The sequence below is a fragment of the Talaromyces proteolyticus genome (assembly GCF_021365285.1).
Source record: "Talaromyces proteolyticus strain PMI_201 chromosome Unknown BGW36scaffold_15, whole genome shotgun sequence".
In the NCBI taxonomy this organism is placed as follows: Eukaryota; Fungi; Ascomycota; class Eurotiomycetes; order Eurotiales; family Trichocomaceae; genus Talaromyces; species Talaromyces proteolyticus.
The window spans coordinates 1,079,744-1,100,619 of NW_025764291.1; the positions used below are offsets into that span (position 1 = coordinate 1,079,744).

The 20,876-nt window shown below is 49.0% G+C and overlaps 7 protein-coding genes across 7 annotated transcripts; 3 read left to right on the forward strand and 4 right to left on the reverse strand.

The window, feature by feature from the left end:
- Nucleotides 1–74: 74 nt before the first annotated feature.
- Nucleotides 75–5,521, reverse strand: BGW36DRAFT_308510 (cytokinesis protein SepA/Bni1; the record flags this gene model as incomplete). Its single annotated transcript, XM_046212337.1, has 3 exons — nt 75–809; nt 861–4,254; nt 4,314–5,521. 3 exons carry the CDS (start codon nt 5,519–5,521, stop codon nt 75–77), a joined length of 5,337 nt encoding a protein of 1,778 aa, XP_046066025.1.
- Nucleotides 5,522–6,073: 552 nt separating this feature from the next.
- On the forward strand, nt 6,074–7,007 carry BGW36DRAFT_74597 (uncharacterized protein). The gene is made up of 2 exons (XM_046222554.1): nt 6,074–6,415; nt 6,480–7,007. The coding sequence occupies exons 1-2, from the start codon at nt 6,389–6,391 to the stop codon at nt 6,891–6,893; spliced, it is 441 nt and encodes a 146-aa protein (XP_046066026.1). The 5' UTR covers nt 6,074–6,388; the 3' UTR covers nt 6,894–7,007.
- A 13-nt stretch (nt 7,008–7,020) lies between these two features.
- Nucleotides 7,021–8,838, reverse strand: BGW36DRAFT_74579 (uncharacterized protein). Its single transcript, XM_046222553.1, has 6 exons — nt 8,418–8,838; nt 8,198–8,366; nt 8,106–8,149; nt 7,887–8,055; nt 7,383–7,837; nt 7,021–7,318 (listed from the first exon to the last, which is right to left on the reverse strand). The coding sequence occupies exons 1-6, from the start codon at nt 8,500–8,502 to the stop codon at nt 7,149–7,151; spliced, it is 1,092 nt and encodes a 363-aa protein (XP_046066027.1). The 5' UTR covers nt 8,503–8,838; the 3' UTR covers nt 7,021–7,148.
- A 2,093-nt stretch (nt 8,839–10,931) lies between these two features.
- BGW36DRAFT_401992 (putative cytochrome c mitochondrial import factor) lies at nt 10,932–12,259 on the reverse strand (the record flags this gene model as incomplete). The annotated part of the gene is made up of 2 exons (XM_046218810.1): nt 10,932–11,990; nt 12,170–12,259. 2 exons carry the CDS (start codon nt 12,257–12,259, stop codon nt 10,932–10,934), a joined length of 1,149 nt encoding a protein of 382 aa, XP_046066028.1.
- Nucleotides 12,151–14,581, forward strand: BGW36DRAFT_412426 (putative amino acid transporter). The gene is made up of 2 exons (XM_046219211.1): nt 12,151–13,432; nt 13,481–14,581. Exons 1-2 carry the CDS (start codon nt 12,395–12,397, stop codon nt 14,282–14,284), a joined length of 1,842 nt encoding a protein of 613 aa, XP_046066029.1. The 5' UTR covers nt 12,151–12,394; the 3' UTR covers nt 14,285–14,581.
- Nucleotides 14,582–14,687: 106 nt separating this feature from the next.
- On the forward strand, nt 14,688–18,178 carry BGW36DRAFT_352165 (putative DNA replication factor C subunit Rfc4). Its single transcript, XM_046213377.1, has 9 exons — nt 14,688–14,902; nt 14,963–15,183; nt 15,233–15,332; nt 15,386–15,808; nt 15,862–16,069; nt 16,229–16,245; nt 16,574–16,772; nt 16,832–17,245; nt 17,320–18,178. The coding sequence occupies exons 1-9, from the start codon at nt 14,814–14,816 to the stop codon at nt 18,097–18,099; spliced, it is 2,451 nt and encodes an 816-aa protein (XP_046066030.1). The 5' UTR covers nt 14,688–14,813; the 3' UTR covers nt 18,100–18,178.
- Nucleotides 18,179–18,321: 143 nt separating this feature from the next.
- Nucleotides 18,322–19,866, reverse strand: BGW36DRAFT_441999 (uncharacterized protein; the record flags this gene model as incomplete). The annotated part of the gene is made up of 3 exons (XM_046221564.1): nt 18,322–19,279; nt 19,331–19,366; nt 19,450–19,866. 3 exons carry the CDS (start codon nt 19,864–19,866, stop codon nt 18,500–18,502), a joined length of 1,233 nt encoding a protein of 410 aa, XP_046066031.1. The 3' UTR covers nt 18,322–18,499.
- Nucleotides 19,867–20,876: the final 1,010 nt, after the last annotated feature.

Sequence of the window (20,876 nt, forward strand, 5' to 3'; positions counted from 1 at the left end):
CAAAAAAATTATCGTCGTTATGACCCATACGCTCGGTGGAGGTAGCGCTGCAGCGAAGTTTAATTTGTATCGTATCAATCGGAAATTTCAACAGGTTTGTCCGGCGTAGATCCTTCTATAACCTCTTCATCTTCGGGATGGCCTGTGGAATCAGAAACCACGATAGACGGAGTTAGTACGGTGTGAGACGAGTTTTGTTCATCGGCCTCATCGGGTGGTGGTGGCTCCTTGATCGAGGGGAGAGACCCGTCGGCGCTGTCCTTGCTGCCGTTGGTCATGTTTCGTGACCTCATTCTCATTCGTCGGGCCCGTCGCTCGTCCTCTGCATTCTCTCTTCTTCTCCGCGCCCGTTCTTCATCTCCCTCCGGATTGTTGCGCAGGCCTTGTAGCAAGTTGGCAGCGCGGTCGGCGATGTCTTCTCCCTCTGATACCTGCGATTCTTGACTGACACTATTTTCGTCATCCTGGGGGTTAAGATGGGAGGTACCATCGCCTCCGCCAATTATCGATTCGCCATCTGCGTCTTCGCCTGTATCTTGCATATTCGGGATATTTTGTCCCGAGGCAACCCTGACTTGATGACGCTCCTTGAGACGGGCACGACGACGACGGTCGCGCTGATCCCGCGCTTGAGGAGCAGCAGCGCGTAACTTCTCAAGTAACGAGTCCATAGCACCGCTTGTTGTAGGCGAAACCGGGGCTTCGCTGCTGGCACCATTGGACAACGCGGGATTGACCCGTTTCCGTGCCAGAGAAGATTCCATCCTCCTTCGACTTTCTTCCAGCGCAACATTCTTATCTTTGGATTTCTACATTTGATTAGTCTAGGTAGTCACATAAAGCGAGAAACAGATACTTACTTTCCACTCTTGTAAGAAAGACGCGAGCTTGCTGAAGAAGTCCCGACGACCGTTTTCATCTGTATTATCCTCGCCATAGAAGGTCATGATATCGTCAAATGTCTTGGCTAGGTCATCAAGCAATATCTGCATCTGTTCTGCCTTGCGTCTTGCCTCCTTCATACTCCGCTGCACCACCTGGCCGACACGATCTTGAGGATGGAATTTCTTCGGATCACTGAGATTGCCAGAGTCCAGGCTCATCTGGACATTCTTGATCGTAGTAATGTATTTATTCGCATCTTGTCGGAGATGGTCAATATTCACTTTGTGAATGCTAATCACACCACCAATTTCATCGAGGAAACCCTCCCATTCGGGATATTGGATACGAACAATGCGTTCTACTAGATCTGCAAAGGTCGTCTCATTCTTGTCATCCTTGACCATACCAAGACGGGCGAGGGAGCTGAGTTTGAAACCCTGTGCCTGCTTATTGGCATCATTCATGAAATTGCCAATATCCAGGATCAAGCCAAGAACATTCATCAGACGCACTGAGTCGCGGAGAGAGTCGCACACTTTGAGGACTTGCTGGATCTTTGACGAGATATGATCATAATCGGATTCGTATGACCGCGTCAATGTCAAAGCGCGCATTCTAGATTTCCAGTAGTGATTGAGCTCGTACGCAGTCTGCAAGTAAATCTGGTCTTCTCGAGTAAGTTCGGTAATATCCTGCTCTCTTTCTGAAGACGCGGCATCGGGCACTGTCCAATCTTTGCTGTACGGCGCCATGAGCTTGGTCGTGCTGTCAGGAATGGTGCAGAGATCGTCGCGTTGTAAAAAGTCCATAACGACATCATTTTCCAAAATCTCCTTGTCACAGTGGATGATCATGCGCACCAACTCATCCACAGGTGTTTGAGAAAGCTTAGCCAGGGCGACCTGGAACGTCTTGGAGAGATCATTGGAGATGATCTGTTTTTTATCTTTCCGGATCTTAGCAGATGGTCCGCCGCCCAAGATCTTAGTCTCCTTGGCCATAAACAAGCGCTCCACCTCGTCGAGGATACCTTTCTTTGCCAGTTCGGTATATTTCTGTTCCTTATCCTCAGTCGTTGGAGTATGGCTAGCCCAAACTGTGACTTGAGGCGTATCGATCTTGTCCCAATGGAGAGCCTTCATCTTCTTCTTCGGTCTAATAGATGGCATAGAAATTGTTGTGTCGTATGATGGATTTTGCGCAGCCATATAGTTTGCTCTCCAAGCGCCAGGCACAGGCGGGCCTGGAAGGCCTGGTGGGGGCGGTGGAGGTGGGATACCAGGGGACATAGGCGGCGGCGGAGGGGGAGGAGGAATGCCGCCGGCAAAGCCTGGAGGTGGTGGAGGGGGGGGAGGGGGAGGAGGAGGTGGAATTCCACCAGCAGAACCTGGAGGAGGAGGAGGAGGAGGCGGCGGCGGCGGTGGCGGCGGAATGGCACCACCAGAGAAAGGCATTGGAGGCGGGGGAGGAGGTGGCGGCGGCGGCGGTGGTGGTACAGCAGCAGCAGGCTCGGGGGCCTCGTCCTTTTGTTCAGGCTCCTTCTCAGCTTCAGCGGCAGCGTCTTCTTCGGCTTTTTGTTTCTCTTCCTCGTCCTCGTCGTCGTACTTGCGAACCTTTCTCGCAATCTCTCCTAGTAGACCAGTAGCTTGTAGAGGATTCATACGTGGTTTCTCAAGTTCTGCCGCTGATTTCACTTTTTCTTCTTCCTTTGCGGCGGCTTCTTCATCCTTCTCGCTGACTTCGGGCAGACGCTCCTCGGACTCCCTTCCGGGGACCTTCTTGCGTGTAACAGATCCCAATGTGCTGCTGGTTAAAGTTCGGCGAGTTTGTTTTTCAAACTCTTCTTCTACCACCCCTGTACCCTCCATTTGCTCGCGGAGTTCTCGTAAACGATCCGACGGCCCATCTTGGTTCCAAACCTTACCCTCGAGCTTGAATTGAGTCTTGGTTCTCTCCAATTGGCGTTCAAGTCTTTCCAGCAGTCTTTCACGGTCGAGAATACCTGGCATTTGAGTCGGATCACTCTCGGCGAGTTTAGCTTCCACCGGCTTCTTCGCATTAGACGCGGCAATATCTTGTGCATCTCGCAGCATGAGATACAGTTCTCGAGTCTCCAATTCATTCCGTTGAAGTTCTTGAGCGCGAAGACGGTGAACATCATTGAGCTCGGATTTCAAAGACTCATTTTGACGACGTTGTAATTCAAGGACGCTAACCTGCTCCTCGACCTGCTTCTGTAATTTCTTAACCAGTCCATCCGCACCGAGTTCTATCTGTGCCTTCATCTCATCACGCTCAGCAATCGCTGCTTCCGCCACCTGGCGAGCCTCCAGAGATTCATCGTATGCATGTCGAGCTTCTGCATCCGTATGCAGCTTATCCAACAGATTCTGCACTGTAAAAGTCAAGCCCTGACGAAGATCCAAATCCGGCAGACGGCGGTCCATAGCAACGTAGCTAAGCATTGCGTCGACTAATTGAAACATGCGTAGCACATCTTCGCCGGAGTTCTCCCGAATAAGAAGCATATGTTGCATCGCAGAAAGGAAATAATCTCCTGCTCGAGTATTGTTGATTTTTGTACTAATAGCATCGGTAATTTGCAGCGGATCACTCATATCCTTAACTTCTCCCTCAATGCTATCTTTCGAGCTGCTAGCTTCGCGTTGTAGAAGATCTTCATAGTCAATGGCTTCGTTGTCCCTGAAACGCTCGATCTGTTTATCAATGACTTCGTATTGGAAGCCTTCCATCTTCGTCAACAGACGCTTGATACCACATGATATAAATTGAGCACGAATATGGCAACGTAGCTGTAGATCGTCTTGTGGTGCATCAACAAGCATGTTGATGAGAAGCATCGTCGCAACAGCGTATTCCATCAGCAAGTTTTCCATACCGACACCACCGCTACGATATTCTTCGCTTGCACCCACAAGACTGCCCATTTTTCCGCGGCCATCGATGGTGACTTCGACAATACGCATCCAGGCATCAAATCGGCCAGTTTCTCCTTGGTGGTTTTTGACATGGTCAAGAGCTTGTAATACCTTTTGGTGACCTTGCCCGTCCGCCCAATGACAAAGAAAGGTCAACACTTCACTGACCATTCTTCGAGTCTGCAGTCGAGGTGATAACAACGAACTGACCAGTGCCACAATAACCTGCTGGTGTGTGAGGGCATCATCGGCACCGAATTTATTATTCATTAAAGCCTTGAGGCATTTTGCAATATCATATTCACGTTCGAGATCCTTTTCGGCAGACGAAGCAGATGGCGTTGGCCCAGATGCTTTTCGACGATTAATTTTTAATAGCACATTGGTAAGGGCGACCTGGCCCTGAGCTTCAACGAAAGCTTTCACCCAGCTATTATACATTAGTATAATTCCATATTGTAAACTTCCGTGCATGACTGTATAACTTACCCGATGGGTTGTGTTCGCAAACTAACACTTAAACTCGCCAATTGTTTCGACGTTATCGTGTCATCCATAACCTTTTTGACGTACCACTCCGGACTACCCTCTTCATCTGCTCGACCTATAAGACTGGTGGTATTATCATAACCATGGGTCAATCTAGCATTGTGACGACGTTTCTGCTCGCCCTGGAGTTCCGTCAACCGATCCTGGTGAACAAGCGTCCATTTCTTCGATGCCGGATAAGCGAGCATCTGCCGCTTCGCCTGGTCGGGCAGATTCTGCCAGCCACGTTTCTGCATCAACTCGATAAAAAGCTGGTCGACCATTCGATCATCTTTCGGGCGCATCAAGTATTCCGGACCAGTCAACGAGGAGTGCGACGAGGAAGGTGTCATATGCGAGGGAGTCTGCTGATATGTTTGCGGATTGGCATTGCGACTCATATTTGAGCCCCCTGAGAAATTCGGATTCCGGTCACCAGCAGGATATGACGTTGTGAGGGTTCGCGACGAATTGCTATCGGAGAAAAAAGAGGTTCGCGTTGCGGAGGAATGGGAAGAGTGGATGCTCGTCTGGTCGAGCGAGGTTCTCGAATTGGCTGAGGAATCGCCGGTTGAGGATGAAGTATAACTAAAGCCCGTGTTGGCAGCGGAGCTACCGGGCCTTCCCCACTGTTGATATCTCGTCCCGCGGTCCCCGGAGGTACTGCTCGACATGGTCAAATTCGAGGAATGCGGCGGAGGACGAGGCCCGCTGGGCTGCGATTGATTGCTCGGGATTGCCTTGGGATCCCAGACGGGATACTGATGGAAGTCACTTGTGCTTTTGGCGAGATGGCCAGGAGAAGGCTCTTGGCGGGCGCCAGGATTATTATCTTGCTTGGGCAGATAGTTGACGGGGATTGGAGACTTGGAGTCGGACGGCATGCTGTCAAAGGGGATGGAGGTGATCATGCCGGCGTTGGTGGTGAGGCCCGTGTAGTTGTCGTCAGCGTCAAAGGAGCCTACGGAGCCTCGTTTTGAATATCGTGAGTTGCGCGAGCCAACCGTGTTGCCGGACAAGGACTGCGTGTCTGCAGCAGCGCTGCTGCCACCATTGTATGGATCGAAGCGCTCATCGCCTTGCCTCTCTTTGTACAGCTTTCGCCCAAAGAATGACTTGCTGGCCGTACTTTGTCTCTGTTTATCGGCGGCGGATGCTGTGGTGGGCATTTTTGGCGGCTGGTTAGGGTAGCATGGGCGTCCGCCGTAGCCCAAACCTGATCACGAGTCAATAGATAGCGTAGATGATATCAGCTCGATAATGAAGCAAGCTGTATGGCGCGCAGTGACGGATTCGGGTTCCTCTCCTGGACCAGGATGGAAGTGAAGACGACTGAAGAGTGGCTTTGTCGATCGGGAGGAGTTAATAGTAGTTCTTGCTACTAGCTAAGTGTAGGTTAGCCTGCGGGACGTCTGCGTTCCTGAACTCTGTCCCTGACGGCGCACTCAAAAGTCGCTAACAATCAACAGCGGCCAGGCGACCGGCTGGTTTGTGGTTTTTGATAAATGCAGATTCGAGGTGTCGATGCGGTGCGTGAAGGAGGCTTCAGTGTGACCCTGAAGGGGGCCTAGTTGGTCGTCCCGTGTTTGGCCTAGCCTGGCCTACTCGTAAGGGGTATATAATACGCACCATTGGTTATGATTGACGATTCACTCTTATAGTCAGAAGAGATGTAACAAGTTTGGACCAGCTAGCTATATTATTTTTATATCTCATACGCAGAATATGATGGATTTCCAGTGACGAGAGTGTCTGATACGAGCCAATACTAAAATTACACGCCGTTGAGACACACCATGCCGCAGCCAATAATACCAGTTTCCCAAGGCTGACGAACCGCGTGTTCTCTCGTAGCTGACTTAGACACTCACACACTCGGATTAACACCCCATAGCCAAACAGAACAGAACAACGGCGAGATATCGACTTGGTAACCTTTCCAAAATGCAATAATACAGCCAAACTATACATCTACCACATCTCAACAACCCGGGACCTGCACCCCGTGCGAATCTGTAACTATCTCGCCTTCAATCATGGGTCGCTCACTCGATCTGGTCAAGGTACGACCTCAACTCTCCCTACCCCAAACCAACCCAACCAATGTAATATCTAATCTGCTTCTAGACCCTCGCCATCCCCGCCGTCATCTCTCTCAGCCTGTACCTCCTCTTCGGCTACCTCATCATCCCATTCTTCCGACGTTACCACCAACGATACGCCCAATATCTGCCGCTCAACAGCATATCGGCACACACGAGCACGCTCCGCGAACGAATAGCGGATTCCCTAATGCACTTTTTTCTGCCGTCAACATGGCGGTTGCGACTCCGTAGGGGCGGCGGAGAGGATAATAATGATGCGATTAGCATTTTCGATGAGGAAGGGGAGCATATGGCAGCTATGGATATTGATGCAGCGCGCAGAGAGGCGTTGGAGGCGAGGAGGAGTGCGAGCGAGGCGCAGATGCGGCTGAGTAGGGATTTGGAAGAGGGGTTTATGGATGATAGTGAGGAAGAGGGGACAGATCATAGGAGGTGATGTTAAGAGTACATATGTAGTTGTGGTCAGGCACTGTTCGGCGTTGGCTCGGCGTTGGCATTGGGTGTTTGGTTTAAGTTCGTACATGTAGATATTTGGTTCGTTATTGTACAAATTTATTTGCGTGGATATATTCATATGGCTGTATTGTAGCCTAAATTGAGTATATATAAATACTGAATAGTCAATGTATGAAATGAACCCTACTCCTAAGTAATTAAATATCTATGCCGGCCATAAGCCAATCCATACCCATCAAGTCGTCACATCCCATCCGGGGCCCCAGAACGGCTGGTGTGCTGACATGGGTCGAATCGGGGTCGGGTTCGACCGCATATCAAGAACAGCATGCTCGGCCATGTAATGCGGATATCGAACATCGGTGATATTGCCGTCAGGCGTAGGCCCAGAATATGGGTAATTAGCTGCGAATGTCAGCACAAATACGAGCAAACATTGATTGTCGCATCATATGTGATGGAGACGTACCTATCCCAGCCACCAAGCCATGGCTGTGATCAACATGCGAGGTTGCTAACTGCTGCGTAAAGTATTCATCCAACTCGGATAGGCTCCCGCCAGCATTACTTATGGACGAGTTGCTGCAGGTGCTATAAGGAGTAGTTGGCAGGGCGGGGCTGAGCATTGTATCCATGGACAAATTCCAATCGAAATATGGAGGCACTGATAGAGGACGCTCCTCAGGCTGCTGTGATCGTGGACTAAGCCAGTTGGCTGTGTTTGCGCTCATTCCCACCGGGGAGACAGCAGAACTGAGCTTTGATGTGGGTAAATTGTTTGGTGTCTCGGGCAGCTGCGCCTGCGCCTGCGCCTGGGCTTGGGCTTTGGGTAGAACAGGCGGAATCGAGAGTGAAGCTTCTTGACTCTTTGCGTTGTTGTCACCTTTCTCTTCTCTCTTACGTTTTCGAGTCAATTGCCTGTGTCTGTAAGGGTTGTTAGTATGATACTTTCATCTGAAGACTGTTGATATACCGATTCTTTGCATCCAAACCAGTTCGGCCAGGAAAGTAGGCGTCGACAATCTGCTTCCATGCACGTCCGTATTTGTTAATTGCAAGCAAAAGGAGGCGGTCCTCCTCGCGTGTCCAGGGGCTACGGTCTATGGCCGGGTCAAGGACATCATTCCATCGTTTGAAGCATTCTATGCAGTTGTTAGCTGGCCGTGCCACCTTCTTGGTCACAATAGCTTACGATCGCCATTCCTGGTGCCCACTACCTGTGCCACTCGGGACCAGCTGGACATTGTCAGTTTAGATGTATGACGCAACGCGCACTCGACTTACTGTGTGCCATAGCGCTGAATGCCCAGCTTCAGCAGCTCGTCTTCAGCCTGAGACCACGGGCCGAGATTCATGCTCGCAGACACGCGGTAGTGCCATCGCTTGCGGCAGTCCTTGTTGTTGCGGCCAGGGAGGTAAGAGGCGATCACACGCCAGTCGACCTTGTCTTTTTCTGCACGGGTCAATACACGTCAAAGGAAGGAGAATGATCGGTGAGAAATACCATAAGCTTCAACTAGTCCTCGGAGAATGCCATCCTCTTCGGCACTCCACAAATTGCGAGATCGACTGCTACTGCTCGGCTCCATGATGGAACAATGGCTCAACAAGAGATCTCCAAGCAACAATTGTGAATTGTGGTAATGATATGACACGATATGTAGTGGGGAAGAGGAGCGGGGATGGCAGAGCGTGTTTATTTATGTGCACCGCCGTGATAATTTTCCTCAGCCTGTCAGATCAAGGTCTGGTTTAGCGCCCAGCCTGACAGCACGTCGGACCTCTTTGGGATGGAGAGCCGATCGACGGACCCGCCAGGTTGGATGATGCGTGGTCAAAGCTAACAGCAGCAGCAGGCATGATTGGAGAGGCGTTCTGTCGGGCTTTGTGCTTCACTGCTTGAAGGGTCCAGACAGATTCAGCGGCATGGGGGCCGGCAGCGGAGAGCGCGTGGCTGTCATCACCTTTTTTCGCTTTTGTCCGTTTTTTCTTTTTTTTTTTTCTTCACTATCGGCAGCTTTCTTTTTCCTGCAACAGGACCGCGAATCAGGGGCGCGGAGAATAAGGCTGAGAGGGTGAGAAACGAGGCTGGAACACTCGGAGGATGCTGGAGAATGCAGCGAGCCAGTGACAGCTGCAGATAGACGGCTCTGCACCAGGATGTCAGCCGCTTCTGGAGTCTGCGCGACCCGACGATGTGAGCTGGTGCAAAGGTAGCGCTGAAGCGGTGATTATTAGCGAGCAAAGCTTAAGCTTCGTATTCAATTACTGTATCTCATCGTATCGATGATAACGTAACGACGAGCGATCCTAGTGGCACTTGCTTCTAGACTCACCATCGCACAGTTGTGTTCATTGCAGCAAACACTTCGGTCCCTACCAGGATGCTTTGTGTTCAGTTCAATGGGATAGTCTACGGGGAATTCTTTTGCCGAGTATAACAGAAGAAGATCTGTCGATTCAGCTGAGTGTGGCGCTGTGTCACACTCTGCCAGCGGCCAATCACGACTTATCGCAGTCATTCTCATACTATTGCCACGTTATTTTTTATTCGATTCCAGGCCGGGCTGTGGGCTGTACGTACTGAGAATTCTTCAATTAACGAATTAATGGTATGGTGCCAACATTCCAAATTAAGGTTAATTTGTCTCGCGGGGCGCTGCGTCTGATCTGCACTGTACCATACTCCTTATCGTATACAGTAACTATATAACTACCTTAGCGTAGGAATAGTGTAATGTGATGGCAAGCCAAAGCGAGGGTTCAGATCTCCCAGCGCATCGGGTCTCCAATCGCTACATGTACTCGAGTGGCGGTGTTTCTCTCTCCTGTACGACTCGCCCGGCCATACTGTGAATCCTGCTCGCTGCGACGCCTTCTGGGTTCTTGCAAGGGAGTTGCACGGTGGGCGGTATTGTATTAGTCAGTCTGTTGCGCACGCTGCGGCTGATTATGGCTGATTATGAGATGAATATAATTAGACTGAAAGTGATAATGATAATGATATTGATAATGATTATATTATACCATTGATGGATCGATCGGTCTTGGCCGACTGTCACACGATCTGTGGAATACTCACTTTGTAACTTACTACTGTTTACTCGCTATTATTACTGGATGGATCATGCATGTAAGCGAGACCCGTTGCTACAAGCAGCGATTGCGCCGCGCGGACATGCCAGGGTGTTGGGGCCAGGATCACTTGGGTTGGCGCCATAACATGGAGAGATTGCTTATTTGTTGGTTACTTGATTATTTGATTATTCATGGGCCATGAAGAAAGTAAACTGATGGTACCATATCGATTATTAATATTCACTCACTCTCACATCCTAATAATATAATAATCACAGTCACATCAATTTGTCCCTAGTATATACACCCCGGCAATATCTGCAGTTAGACGAGATGCATCCAGGACTAATATTAATAATTCTTCCTTGATCTGGCTGCAGTGCACGTTCCAGGTAAGCATCCACACCTGGCTTTGCCTTCCGACCGAAACTCTCGCAAAGCCCCGATCAGACGAGCCATCTCGAGCAGATGAACGCGCTGTGAGAGAACTGTTGCCGACACGGTCGATAGTGTTTGACCAGTAGAATCGATCGGTTGCGAATTGTCAGTCTCTTGCGCCGAGCTGCCTCTCGAGCTGCCACTTGATGCGAGAATCAGAATGTCGAGATTAATATTGTCGGGTCGTGATTGACGTGCACCCTTTCGCCGTCGACTGAGACCCGCGTTGTCCTGATATGTGTATGCCGGATAGATGCCGTCATGTTGATGCGATCAGCGTCGCAGAATAAATCTCCACGTGTTCACGGGGAATCCAGGATGGCCTGTCGGTGTCCTTTTCGTCCTGCTGTCCAATGAAGTATGTGAACGATCACATGTGCATCTTACTACGTAGAACACCTGTAAATATATGTGTGTAATGAATATATACATGAACAGGCTTCGCCAACTCCAGGGCTATGCAGTGACTGAAAATAGAAAGGAAAAAAAAAACCATGCTGCTTCATAATTTCCAAATCGTCCAATCTTTCAAATCTAGGTCCTTAATAATTCCGCCAACCGATCCCTGCAGCTGATATCCCCGTGCCCACATCTTGGAGCCGGCCATGTAGTTGATAAACCCTTCTGGCCCAGAAACTATCAGCATTTGCTTCCCAGCCGCCGCTTGCACGGAGTCTGTGAAGGCTGTGATATCTTTTGTGCTGATAAACGAACTTTCTTCGTCGACAAAGTAGTCAACCGTAATCTGCTCAGGATATCGCACCTTCAATTTCTGTAGCTCGCTGACTATAGCACCTTGGCTGGTCGCAGCAGGAGGCTCAGGTGTTGACGTTGAACTCGCTGTTTGTCGTCCAAACGTCCACCACGATGTTTTTGCATGCCCCCCTGCTGGAGTGTCGCTTATACCTCCTAGACAGTCTTCTCTCTTCCTGTTTGCCCAAAGAATATGGATTCTTCGCTTTTCTTCAGGCTTTGCGTGCCTTAGCAATATATAGATAGCTTGTAGAGCCGGGGCTATTCCTGTCCCCCCTGCAATAAACAACACGTCACGCACATCCGGGGAAATCTCGCATTCGACCTGCGGCCCTCTGATCTCGACATCTGCGCCTACTTGCAGATTATGCAGATAGCGGGAGACCTCTCCATGGGGGTCTCGGCGAATGAGGAAACGCAGCGACTCTTCAATCTCGTCGCCCTCAGCATTATTGTCTCGCGGTGGAAGCGGTGTATAATCGCGCCCTATTTGAAGTTGTGGTTGCTTGAACATCACACTCCAAACACCCATCTGCCATGCCAGTTCGTACGTCTCTCGGTTGTCTGCGGGCCGGGACGGTTCGAGCGTGAAGATGCTGTTCGTCGAAGAGACCGGCTCTCTCGATACCAGTCTATAATGTGCGAATACGGCCGGGTTGAGCTGGCTGTTGCCGGCATCCTGTTGTGTTCTGAGGTACGCACCAATTCCGGCAGCCGTCAACGTGACCACGGTTAAGCGAAGCCATGTCCGCTTTTTCGGCGCGGAGGAAGTACCGGGTGCGGTGGTGGCAGTAGACAGTCGTGAGCGCTGTCGAGGGATTTTAACGCGGCAGTACTGGCACCGCAGTGCGCGGCTGGGAGACAGCACTGTGAGGGATTGCATTGCTGGAGCTGGGTGTGTTTGGTATAAGCAGGCAGTCGTGTGGCCAACTTGCGTGTTGACCGCCGCACTAGCCGCAGCGATGCGGAGCCGCTCGTCGATCGTACCTTATTCTCCCTCCTTATTACTCCCTCCTGATTTCTTCCATGCAACGCCCTTGCTTGGCCATTCGCAAGGAGCAACCTACGGACCAGCATTATCTTCCCTCACTCGCTCCGACTCTCTGAGAGGTCTTCTGCGAGCCGTGACATCAGTGGCCTGCTCCCTTTTCCGACTGGCATGGCGGTTACGGTTTGCGCACACACCCACGCACAATCCTAGAGCTTAGTACAATGTCTCGAGTGACGTTCTCCGCAGACAGGCACGCTTCAAGCAGCCATCCGCCGCGGGACTCGCTGGAGCTGGCCTCGCTAGCGTCGTCCTCGTCCCCTGACTCGGCTGGGCGGTTGTCAATAGACTCGTCTCGATCGGGGATATCGTCGTCACGCAAACTATCGCTCGAAGCAGATGATCCTCTATCCGAAATCAATGGGCTAGACGCGAGTCGCCCGCGAAATGCTCGCTCCTACTCAGTTTCTTCGGTATTCGATTTTGGGAGTAATCTGTTCCCGCTCTCACAAACCGCTGGCGGTTATGCGCCGCTCGGCGCACCATCCGTGACATCGTTGGACAGGTATACAGGCCTTCGAGACGGGTCATTGGAGAAGCACAAGTCGCTTACGTATTTGAATGGGCTCTCGCTGATCGTCGGGCTTATTATTGGCTCTGGCATCTTTTCGTCCCCGAGCCAGGTTAACACCAATGCTGGGTCACCAGGCGCAGCTCTGATCGTATGGGCTGTAGCGGGATTATTGGCATGGACTGGAGCGGCGAGCTATGCAGAACTCGGGGGAGCGATTCCTTTGAATGGAGGGCCACAGGTTTACTTGTCCAAAATTTTTGGGGAGATCATTGGGTTTCTCTTCGCCTGGTGTGCAGTGTTTGTTTTGAAGCCAGGATCCGCCGCAATCATTGCCATTATTTTCGGCGAGTATATGGTGAGAGCGTTTATCGGTGCTGAAGTTGAAAGTATCAGCCCGTGGATCAATAAAGGGGTTGGGCTTGTTGGAGTCTTCGCGGTGACTCTTCTGAACTGTGCTTCAACAAAGTTGGGGACTTTTGTCGGTGACATCTCTATGTTTTTCAAGTTTATCGCATTGATCGCTGTCACCGTCATTGGCATTGTCGTCGCCATCACCGGCGTGTCGTCCAAGGGCCAAGCAAACCAGGACTGGAAGAATATCAGTTGGTTTGAAGGAACAAGCACAGACATTTCTGGGTGGGCGATTGCGCTATATGCCGGGCTATGGGCATTTGATGGATGGGATAACGTAGGTTTAAAATGGTTCTACAACGAGACTTTTTCTAACAATTCCTAGACGAACTATGTAACCGGTGAATTCAAGAACCCACGCCGAGACTTGCCCCGTGCCATCCACACAGCGATGCCTGTTGTGATCGTTTGCTACTTGATGGCCAACGTTGCATATATCTTTGTCCTCCCTATATCAACGATAGCCAAGAGCAACACAGTTGCCGTTCAATTCGGATCCAAGGTCTTCGGCCCCGCCGGAGCGCTCATCTTGGCCTTGGTCGTTTCTGGCAGCTGCTTGGGCGCCCTCAACGCGACAGTCTTCACGAGTGGCCGCCTGGTCTATGCTGCTGGAAAAGAAGGCTACCTTCCTGCGATGTTTGGAAACATAGGCTTCGGAAAGTCCGGCAGTGGCATCACGGGGGGTCGATTACAGCGCCGCTCACGACTTCAGCGAACGCTTGTCCGCCTGTTCGGCGACGCCGCAGGAATTGGATACACTCCCATCAATGCCATGCTCTTCAACGCCATCCTCACCTCCGCATACGTCGCCGTGGGGGAATTCGGCACTCTTATCACCTTCTACGGAGTCGCTGGATATACATTCTACTTTCTTACTGTTCTCGGCCTGATTGTATTGAGAATCCGGGAGCCGCATTTGGAACGGCCGTACAAGACGTGGATCACGACGCCCATTATATTCTGCTGCGTCAGCCTGTTTCTTCTGAGCAGAGCCATCATTGCCGAACCCCTCCAGTCGTTGATTGTTGTTGCCTTTGTTGCTGCTGGAGTTCCTGCGTATTTCTGGCGCATATACCAGCGAGATGGCAGTTTGAATCTGCCAAGCTGGAAATTCTGGCGCAGACGCTGAGCTGCTGCACCCTCGCAACGCGTCAACACTATCAATAATATGGAGGAGAGATTATACAATAGTAATATTTAATGGCCACCTAGCAGTTGTTATTACCTGCGCTTGCTTGCATTTCTGGGTGCTGGAGGCAGTGACGATGACGATATTGCATACCCAGCGTGTTGGGTTTATTTGAGATTTTGGCGACAGCATGGACTGGAGACTGGAGCTAGATGAAAGCTGTGTATAGTTAGCGTACAACGATTGATGCATACGAATTAGCCTTCATAGACTCGGTGATAATAATTTATTAAAGATACAGGCGCTCCATAAATGTTGAGCGGATAAAGTAGACGTGCACGGACCATCCATTAATCTGTTCGCGCCCGACGCGTCTTTGCAGCTCTTCGTGTCCGCAGCTATCATGGATTATTGATATTCCACAATAATTCACACACCAAGTCACTGTGCAACTCTCTGTCGCAGTCTTGAAATTAAGAACTGCAAGCTCAACCACCGCTCTAGACAATTTGGCCTGGCTTATCCCATCATGGTGCAAGCCGAGTCGTCAGCCGCTGCTGCCCGCAACGGCCTACAAGCTTCCACAACCGGAGCCCCCCCAGACTACGAGCTACCCTGGTTCGTCTCTATCTTACAATTTACTTACACACCATTGCGCTAATCTTGATTTATTTGTAGGGTCGAAAAGTACCGACCTATATTCCTCGACGACATTGTCGGAAACACAGAGACGGTTGAACGCCTGAAGATCATCGCAAAGGATGGCAACATGCCCCATGTTATTATTTCAGGCATGCCGGGTATCGGCAAAACAACATCGATTCTCTGCCTTGCCAGACAATTGCTCGGAGATACGTACAAAGAGGCAGTGCTAGAACTAAACGCAAGTGACGAAAGAGGTAAGTTCGCGTGCCACTCGCTGCGGATTGGTGTTGATAGCTGTGATAGGTATCGACGTGGTGCGAAACCGAATCAAGGGCTTCGCGCAGAAAAAGGTTACGCTGCCACCAGGGCGGCATAAGCTGGTTATTCTCGATGAAGCGGATAGGTACTTGTCACCTGGTTGTATGTAGATGTGCTGGCTGACTGGTATTGTATTAGCATGACCCCCGGCGCCCAACAAGCGTTGCGTCGCACAATGGAAATATACTCGACCACTACCCGTTTCGCCTTTGCCTGCAACCAGTCCAACAAAATCATCGAACCGCTACAGTCCCGCTGCGCCATTCTGCGTTATGCGCGGCTCACAGACGCACAGGTTGTCAAGCGCGTGACGCAGATCTGCGAGGCAGAAGATGTCAAGTTCTCGGAAGACGGCATCGCGGCGCTGGTGTTTAGCGCAGAGGGCGATATGCGGCAGGCGATCAATAATCTGCAGAGCACCTGGGCTGGGTTCGGGTTCGTGAGTGGTGACAATGTCTTTCGTGTCGTGGACAGTCCGCATCCGATCAAAGTGCAGGCTATGATCAAAGCGTGCTGGGAAGGGAAAGTAGACTCGGCGTTGGAGATTCTGAATGAGCTGTGGTAAGTACTCTATACGAGCCGGTAGGCGGTTGATATGCTAATTTGCTGGCTAGGGGCCTGGGTTACTCTTCACATGATATCATTAGCACTATGTTCCGTGTCACCAAGACAATACCGACGTTGTCAGAGCACTCGAAGCTGGAGTTCATCAAGGAGATTGGCTTCACGCACATGCGCATTCTCGATGGCGTGCAGACACTTTTACAACTTAGTGGTTGTGTGGCGAAGCTGTGTAAAATAAATATGAAGCCAGAACTCTTTGTGGCTGGCTCCAGCACAACGCGATGATTCATATTCATACGTATGCATTTGTTGGCGTTGTGGTTCTAGCTTTAAAATATCAGGCGTTGCATATCCTGTCTTGAGATATGAATAATGGAAACCTTAAAATCTCTACACAATATTCTGTCCTACAAATAGTTTAAATACTCTTTATAGTGGTTGCGGGACTAATTGCATTACGTGCATGTGACAAGCAGGCTAGGATAACAATGGATAGTAAGTAGTAAACAGGCAATGATGGTGATACTAAATATTTAATCCTGACCCACGTGTCGCGTGTCGCCAGAGCTAATTTCAACCTCTGTCAATTCCAATAAATAAATGATAACACCAACATCCCACTGCGCATAAACGATTAAACATGACATACAAAAACTAATCTACTTATACTTTAAAGAATGAGCTAATAACCATGATCTCCCCGGTATGCCATGCTGTCGCGCTGTTCCTATGCATCACAACTACCGCCGCAGCAGACAATAGCTGGCATCCTCCCGACATTAGCGCCATCAACAACCTCGACACCATCCTTGACAGCGATGGCGTGTTTGACTTTATCTTTAATTCTTCCGATACTCCAGATGACCGGTATGGGCAGTACAATTATTGTAATATGCCGCACGTCAGGAGGCGGGAGTATCAGAGGGTCGCCGAAGAGTATGAGCTTATGTATGTTGAAATAGTAGGCTGGCCTTATCTCACCCTTTTTTGTCAAAGAAATCTGCTCAATCGGATAAACAGATACATCGACATCATAAAAGAACACCTTATCTATCCAATACATTTCCTACTGAGAATTATGAATGGAATTGCACTGACACGCAACTATATCACTACGGCCAGCCTGCAGGGAATAATAATAGTTCCTCTACATTCTGGGTAGTAGAGAATAACCCGTTTAGTTTTTTTCCGGTTGAAGGATTTCCAGGATCTTGTGTCTTTCCTCAGATTACCAGCGGCGGTCTCCATGATTCATGGCAGCATGGCCGTGACATTTTCGAGGTGTATCATGATCTATTGGGGTTTCTCCCGGACACTCTTGATTTGGGGAAGATGAGTTTTAGAGTCACGAATAATATTATTACGAGTCAGGTCATTGGAATGGTGATTGCGGGGATGTATGGTGAACGGGTTGATGTGCCATTGCATGTGCAGGTTTGTGTTCCCGAGCCTTTTTCTAATTATCGTTTTGATAAGGAAATGGTGCAGCAATGCTAAAAATTGTATAGAAACCAGGAGCAGACTCACTGGAACCTCAATACCCCTGCTCAGGTGGCAAATCCATATTCGACACTATCCTGAACCCAGACACCGGTTCCACCCCATGGACAGTTCATCTTGAAAAGTCAAAACCCCTTTCTAACTCCCTCGATCTCATTTCTGGCATCCCCTCAGACTCAGAGGCCTGGCATGCCAGCTACGACCACTACTTCGACAACCTCTCCTCGCGGCTCTGCCACTCTAAGCCGCTCCCCTGTACCGCCAACGACTCATCACAATGCATTACACATTCCCAAGCCAACGCCGTATTCCGTCTTGGTCAATGGGAATATTCGTATCTGTACCGCGACGCCCCGTCTTCACTAACCGCTAGTGCGGCACTATACGGATTGTTTGTTGCGGAATTAGCTGAACGGCTTCGCGAACAAATCTCCGCTCTTATGGCGAACAGTGGGAGTCAGGATAGGGTGATGTATAGACACAATGTTGCCCATGACGGGAGTCTCTCCCGTTTACTTTCAATTCTGCAGGTTAGGCAGATGGTATGGCCGGGAATGGGTGCGGAGTTGGTGTTTGAGCTGTATCGGGAGAAGGGACAAGTTGAGCAGGGCAGTGATGGATTCTTTGTTCGTATTCTCTGGGGAGGCCAGGTGCTGCAGAGCTCGAATCCAGAGCTTCAGGGCACGGGGCTGATTAAGGCGGAGAGTGTTTTGGCGTATTTCGATTCTCTGGTTGGTCCTAAAGGAAGGGATGTTAGGGGGATATGTCAGATGTTGACTGAAGAATGATCATGATCTAATAAAATGCTGTAAACAGTTGGTTATTTTAATATTTAGAATAATATCTTCACCTTTTTTTCTCGCTATCAATCAACTGGTTATGTACATTCTCACCGTAATCACCATCCATCATCTGCCAACGACTTGATTGCACCGGAGCGGAAAATGCCATTTTAACCGGGCATGACAACAAAATGGACTGAATAACTTAACAACCTGGGGTCACATAGCAATGAACAATCGGCCCCAACCAAAGAGAGTCCTCAACGCTGTTGAAGGATCAGATCCGCTCCCCCATAAGGTATACTGGCATATAGTGTCCCCCTGGAGGGAATCCCCAGAGAGACTGGCGAAAAGCCTTATACTGCTCCTCCCATTTGCTTCTATCATGTCCTAAGCATCATAAAACTTAGCCGCGCAACTCGAACAAACCCCAGTCATAATCCAGACGCCACCGATCTATGATATCTTTCAGACGTTCTGGAATGTCCCATTCTCGTATGTGAATCTCCAAGTCCTTTGAAAGCCACCGCAACTGTCCTCCTGGTAATCTGACCACCTCTCGCATGAATACATCCCGCCATCGAGTCGATATACGAGTCGAAGTAAAGAAGCGGTTATTAGGGCTCCTTAGGGGACCCAAGCATGGATCCAGGAACCCATCATACATATATGCAAGTCCAAGATAACCTTGCCGTTTGTAGTCCCAGATGCAGAGACCAAGATAATCCGGAAATTGAGGATTATAGCTGTGTGGCTTTGATGCAGGACGTTCATATAAGTCTTTAAACCAGCAACTCCAATACCATAGCCTGAAACCATTATTTATGCTGTTCACACAAAAACTATGCTGACCGTTATGTAGATCCTTAACTCCGTTCATTGGCTTTGGCTCTTCAAATCTCCAGTGCGAAGTCTCTTCAGAAATAGTAGAAGATGTCCATTTTTTAATATGGAAGTTATGAGGGTCTCGACTTGTGCTTGTGAATGGTGTAAATAGATGATATAGGTCATCCGTGTAACTCAAGAAGTCATAAGTAGCTGCCAGTACACACTTCATTTCTTCAACTTCATGACACACATTTTTATAGCTTCTCAAATCCGGTCCAATGCATGGGTTGATATGCTGGATTACCGCACTATATTGAGAAAATCTATAATCATCTGTTTTGAGGTCGGGATAGATCACCTGAATATTCCAGTAAATTATCAGTTTCCAGAATGCCCGCGTAATCCGTACTTTTTCGGCCCATGATGGAGGCCACCAAGCAGCTGCCTGAAAAAAAAATCAGCTTTAGACTTTTTTATAGGATAAAAACAAGTCTCTTTTTTATCTATGGGTGTGATAGCCCATATCACCTCATGGATATTCTGAAGAAGAGAGACGAAGCATATATGTTGAAGGATCTCTATGCGATATCCTGTGAGAACTAGATAGCGAGGACCTGGTGTACCAGCTTCAAACGCAAAAGATGCTGGAGCTGTAGTAAGCATGTCTTTTGGTAAATTTTTGTACTTGTCAACCAAATTCTTAAAGGTGAGATGTAATGATGACGCTGAAAATGAGCCTAGAATAGCAACCATCCGAGCTAGATGCTTAAATTCTGGGATTGAGCGTTCTATCACATTATCCAAAATATGAGATGGACTGATTTCAAATGCCGCGTTAGCGCTCGCAGATGCACAGATGAATTTGTAGATTGTTGGAAGATCTGGTGCATGTTGAAGAACGATAATTAACACTTCTAGTGGAAGACGAGAGAATGAGCTAGTCATTTCGGTTTCTGCTGAAAGCGACGTTGTACTAAAATGTACTTATATTGCCGATGCTGTTGACTTATCTGGAGGCAGAAGTATCAAGTCCCTGGGTAAAAACGTACTTGGGCAGACCTAAAAGTGAGTATAAAAAGCTCAGGCTGTCTGGTCTCACAACCAAAATGTCTTGTCAGGAGATCCCGATACCCACCTTGTAGACAAAGGACACTATTGTATAATGTACTAACAACTTGACGGTCAATAGAGAACTTGGTGGTTGAGATATTGACAGAACAAGGAGTTGATAGACTGAGTGTAGGGAATCACCAGGCTACACTCAAAAGATCACTATGACGACAACTGGAAGCGCATCAGGACAGCAGAATGAATTGATGCTTCAGCAGTCGTCGCAATGCTCAGCGATATAAGCAGCGAAGTTCAAATGATGAAACATATAGACACAGTAACAAACCAAGCACGAATATGTTGCAGAAAGGAAGTTGTTCCAGCAAAAAAACACTAGTGTCATCAAAAGTGTCGGAAAAGTTAAAACAGGCATGTTGAAATATGCAACTATTCCATTGATAAGCGTACTAGCTTTCCTCTATATGGTTAATCGATTTTGCAACACCATTTGCATTGATATTCAACATCATTCATACCTGGCCTTGCACAACTGCTGTTGTTGTAGTAGTAGTTGCAGTATTTATTGACCTGCTATCTGACTATCGCCGCTATCCAGGCTTTCCCTGATGATTTTTTGCCTGTATGAACACATATTCGAACGTATTTTTCCTATACCTTATAAACGTGTAACAGTGCACGGATACCGATAGTATCAGTCTTATTTCAAGTTAATTGGATAATTCACAGCGTCTTTGTCGTAGTTTGTTCTCGCCTGACATCAATTCCATCAGAAATATCGATTATCTCTAGCACTCAAAACTCAAATATCACAGGGTTGCAATTTCAGAATTTGAGAGGCCACTGTCTCATCTGTGGTTTATTGTCACTTATGCTATACTACAACT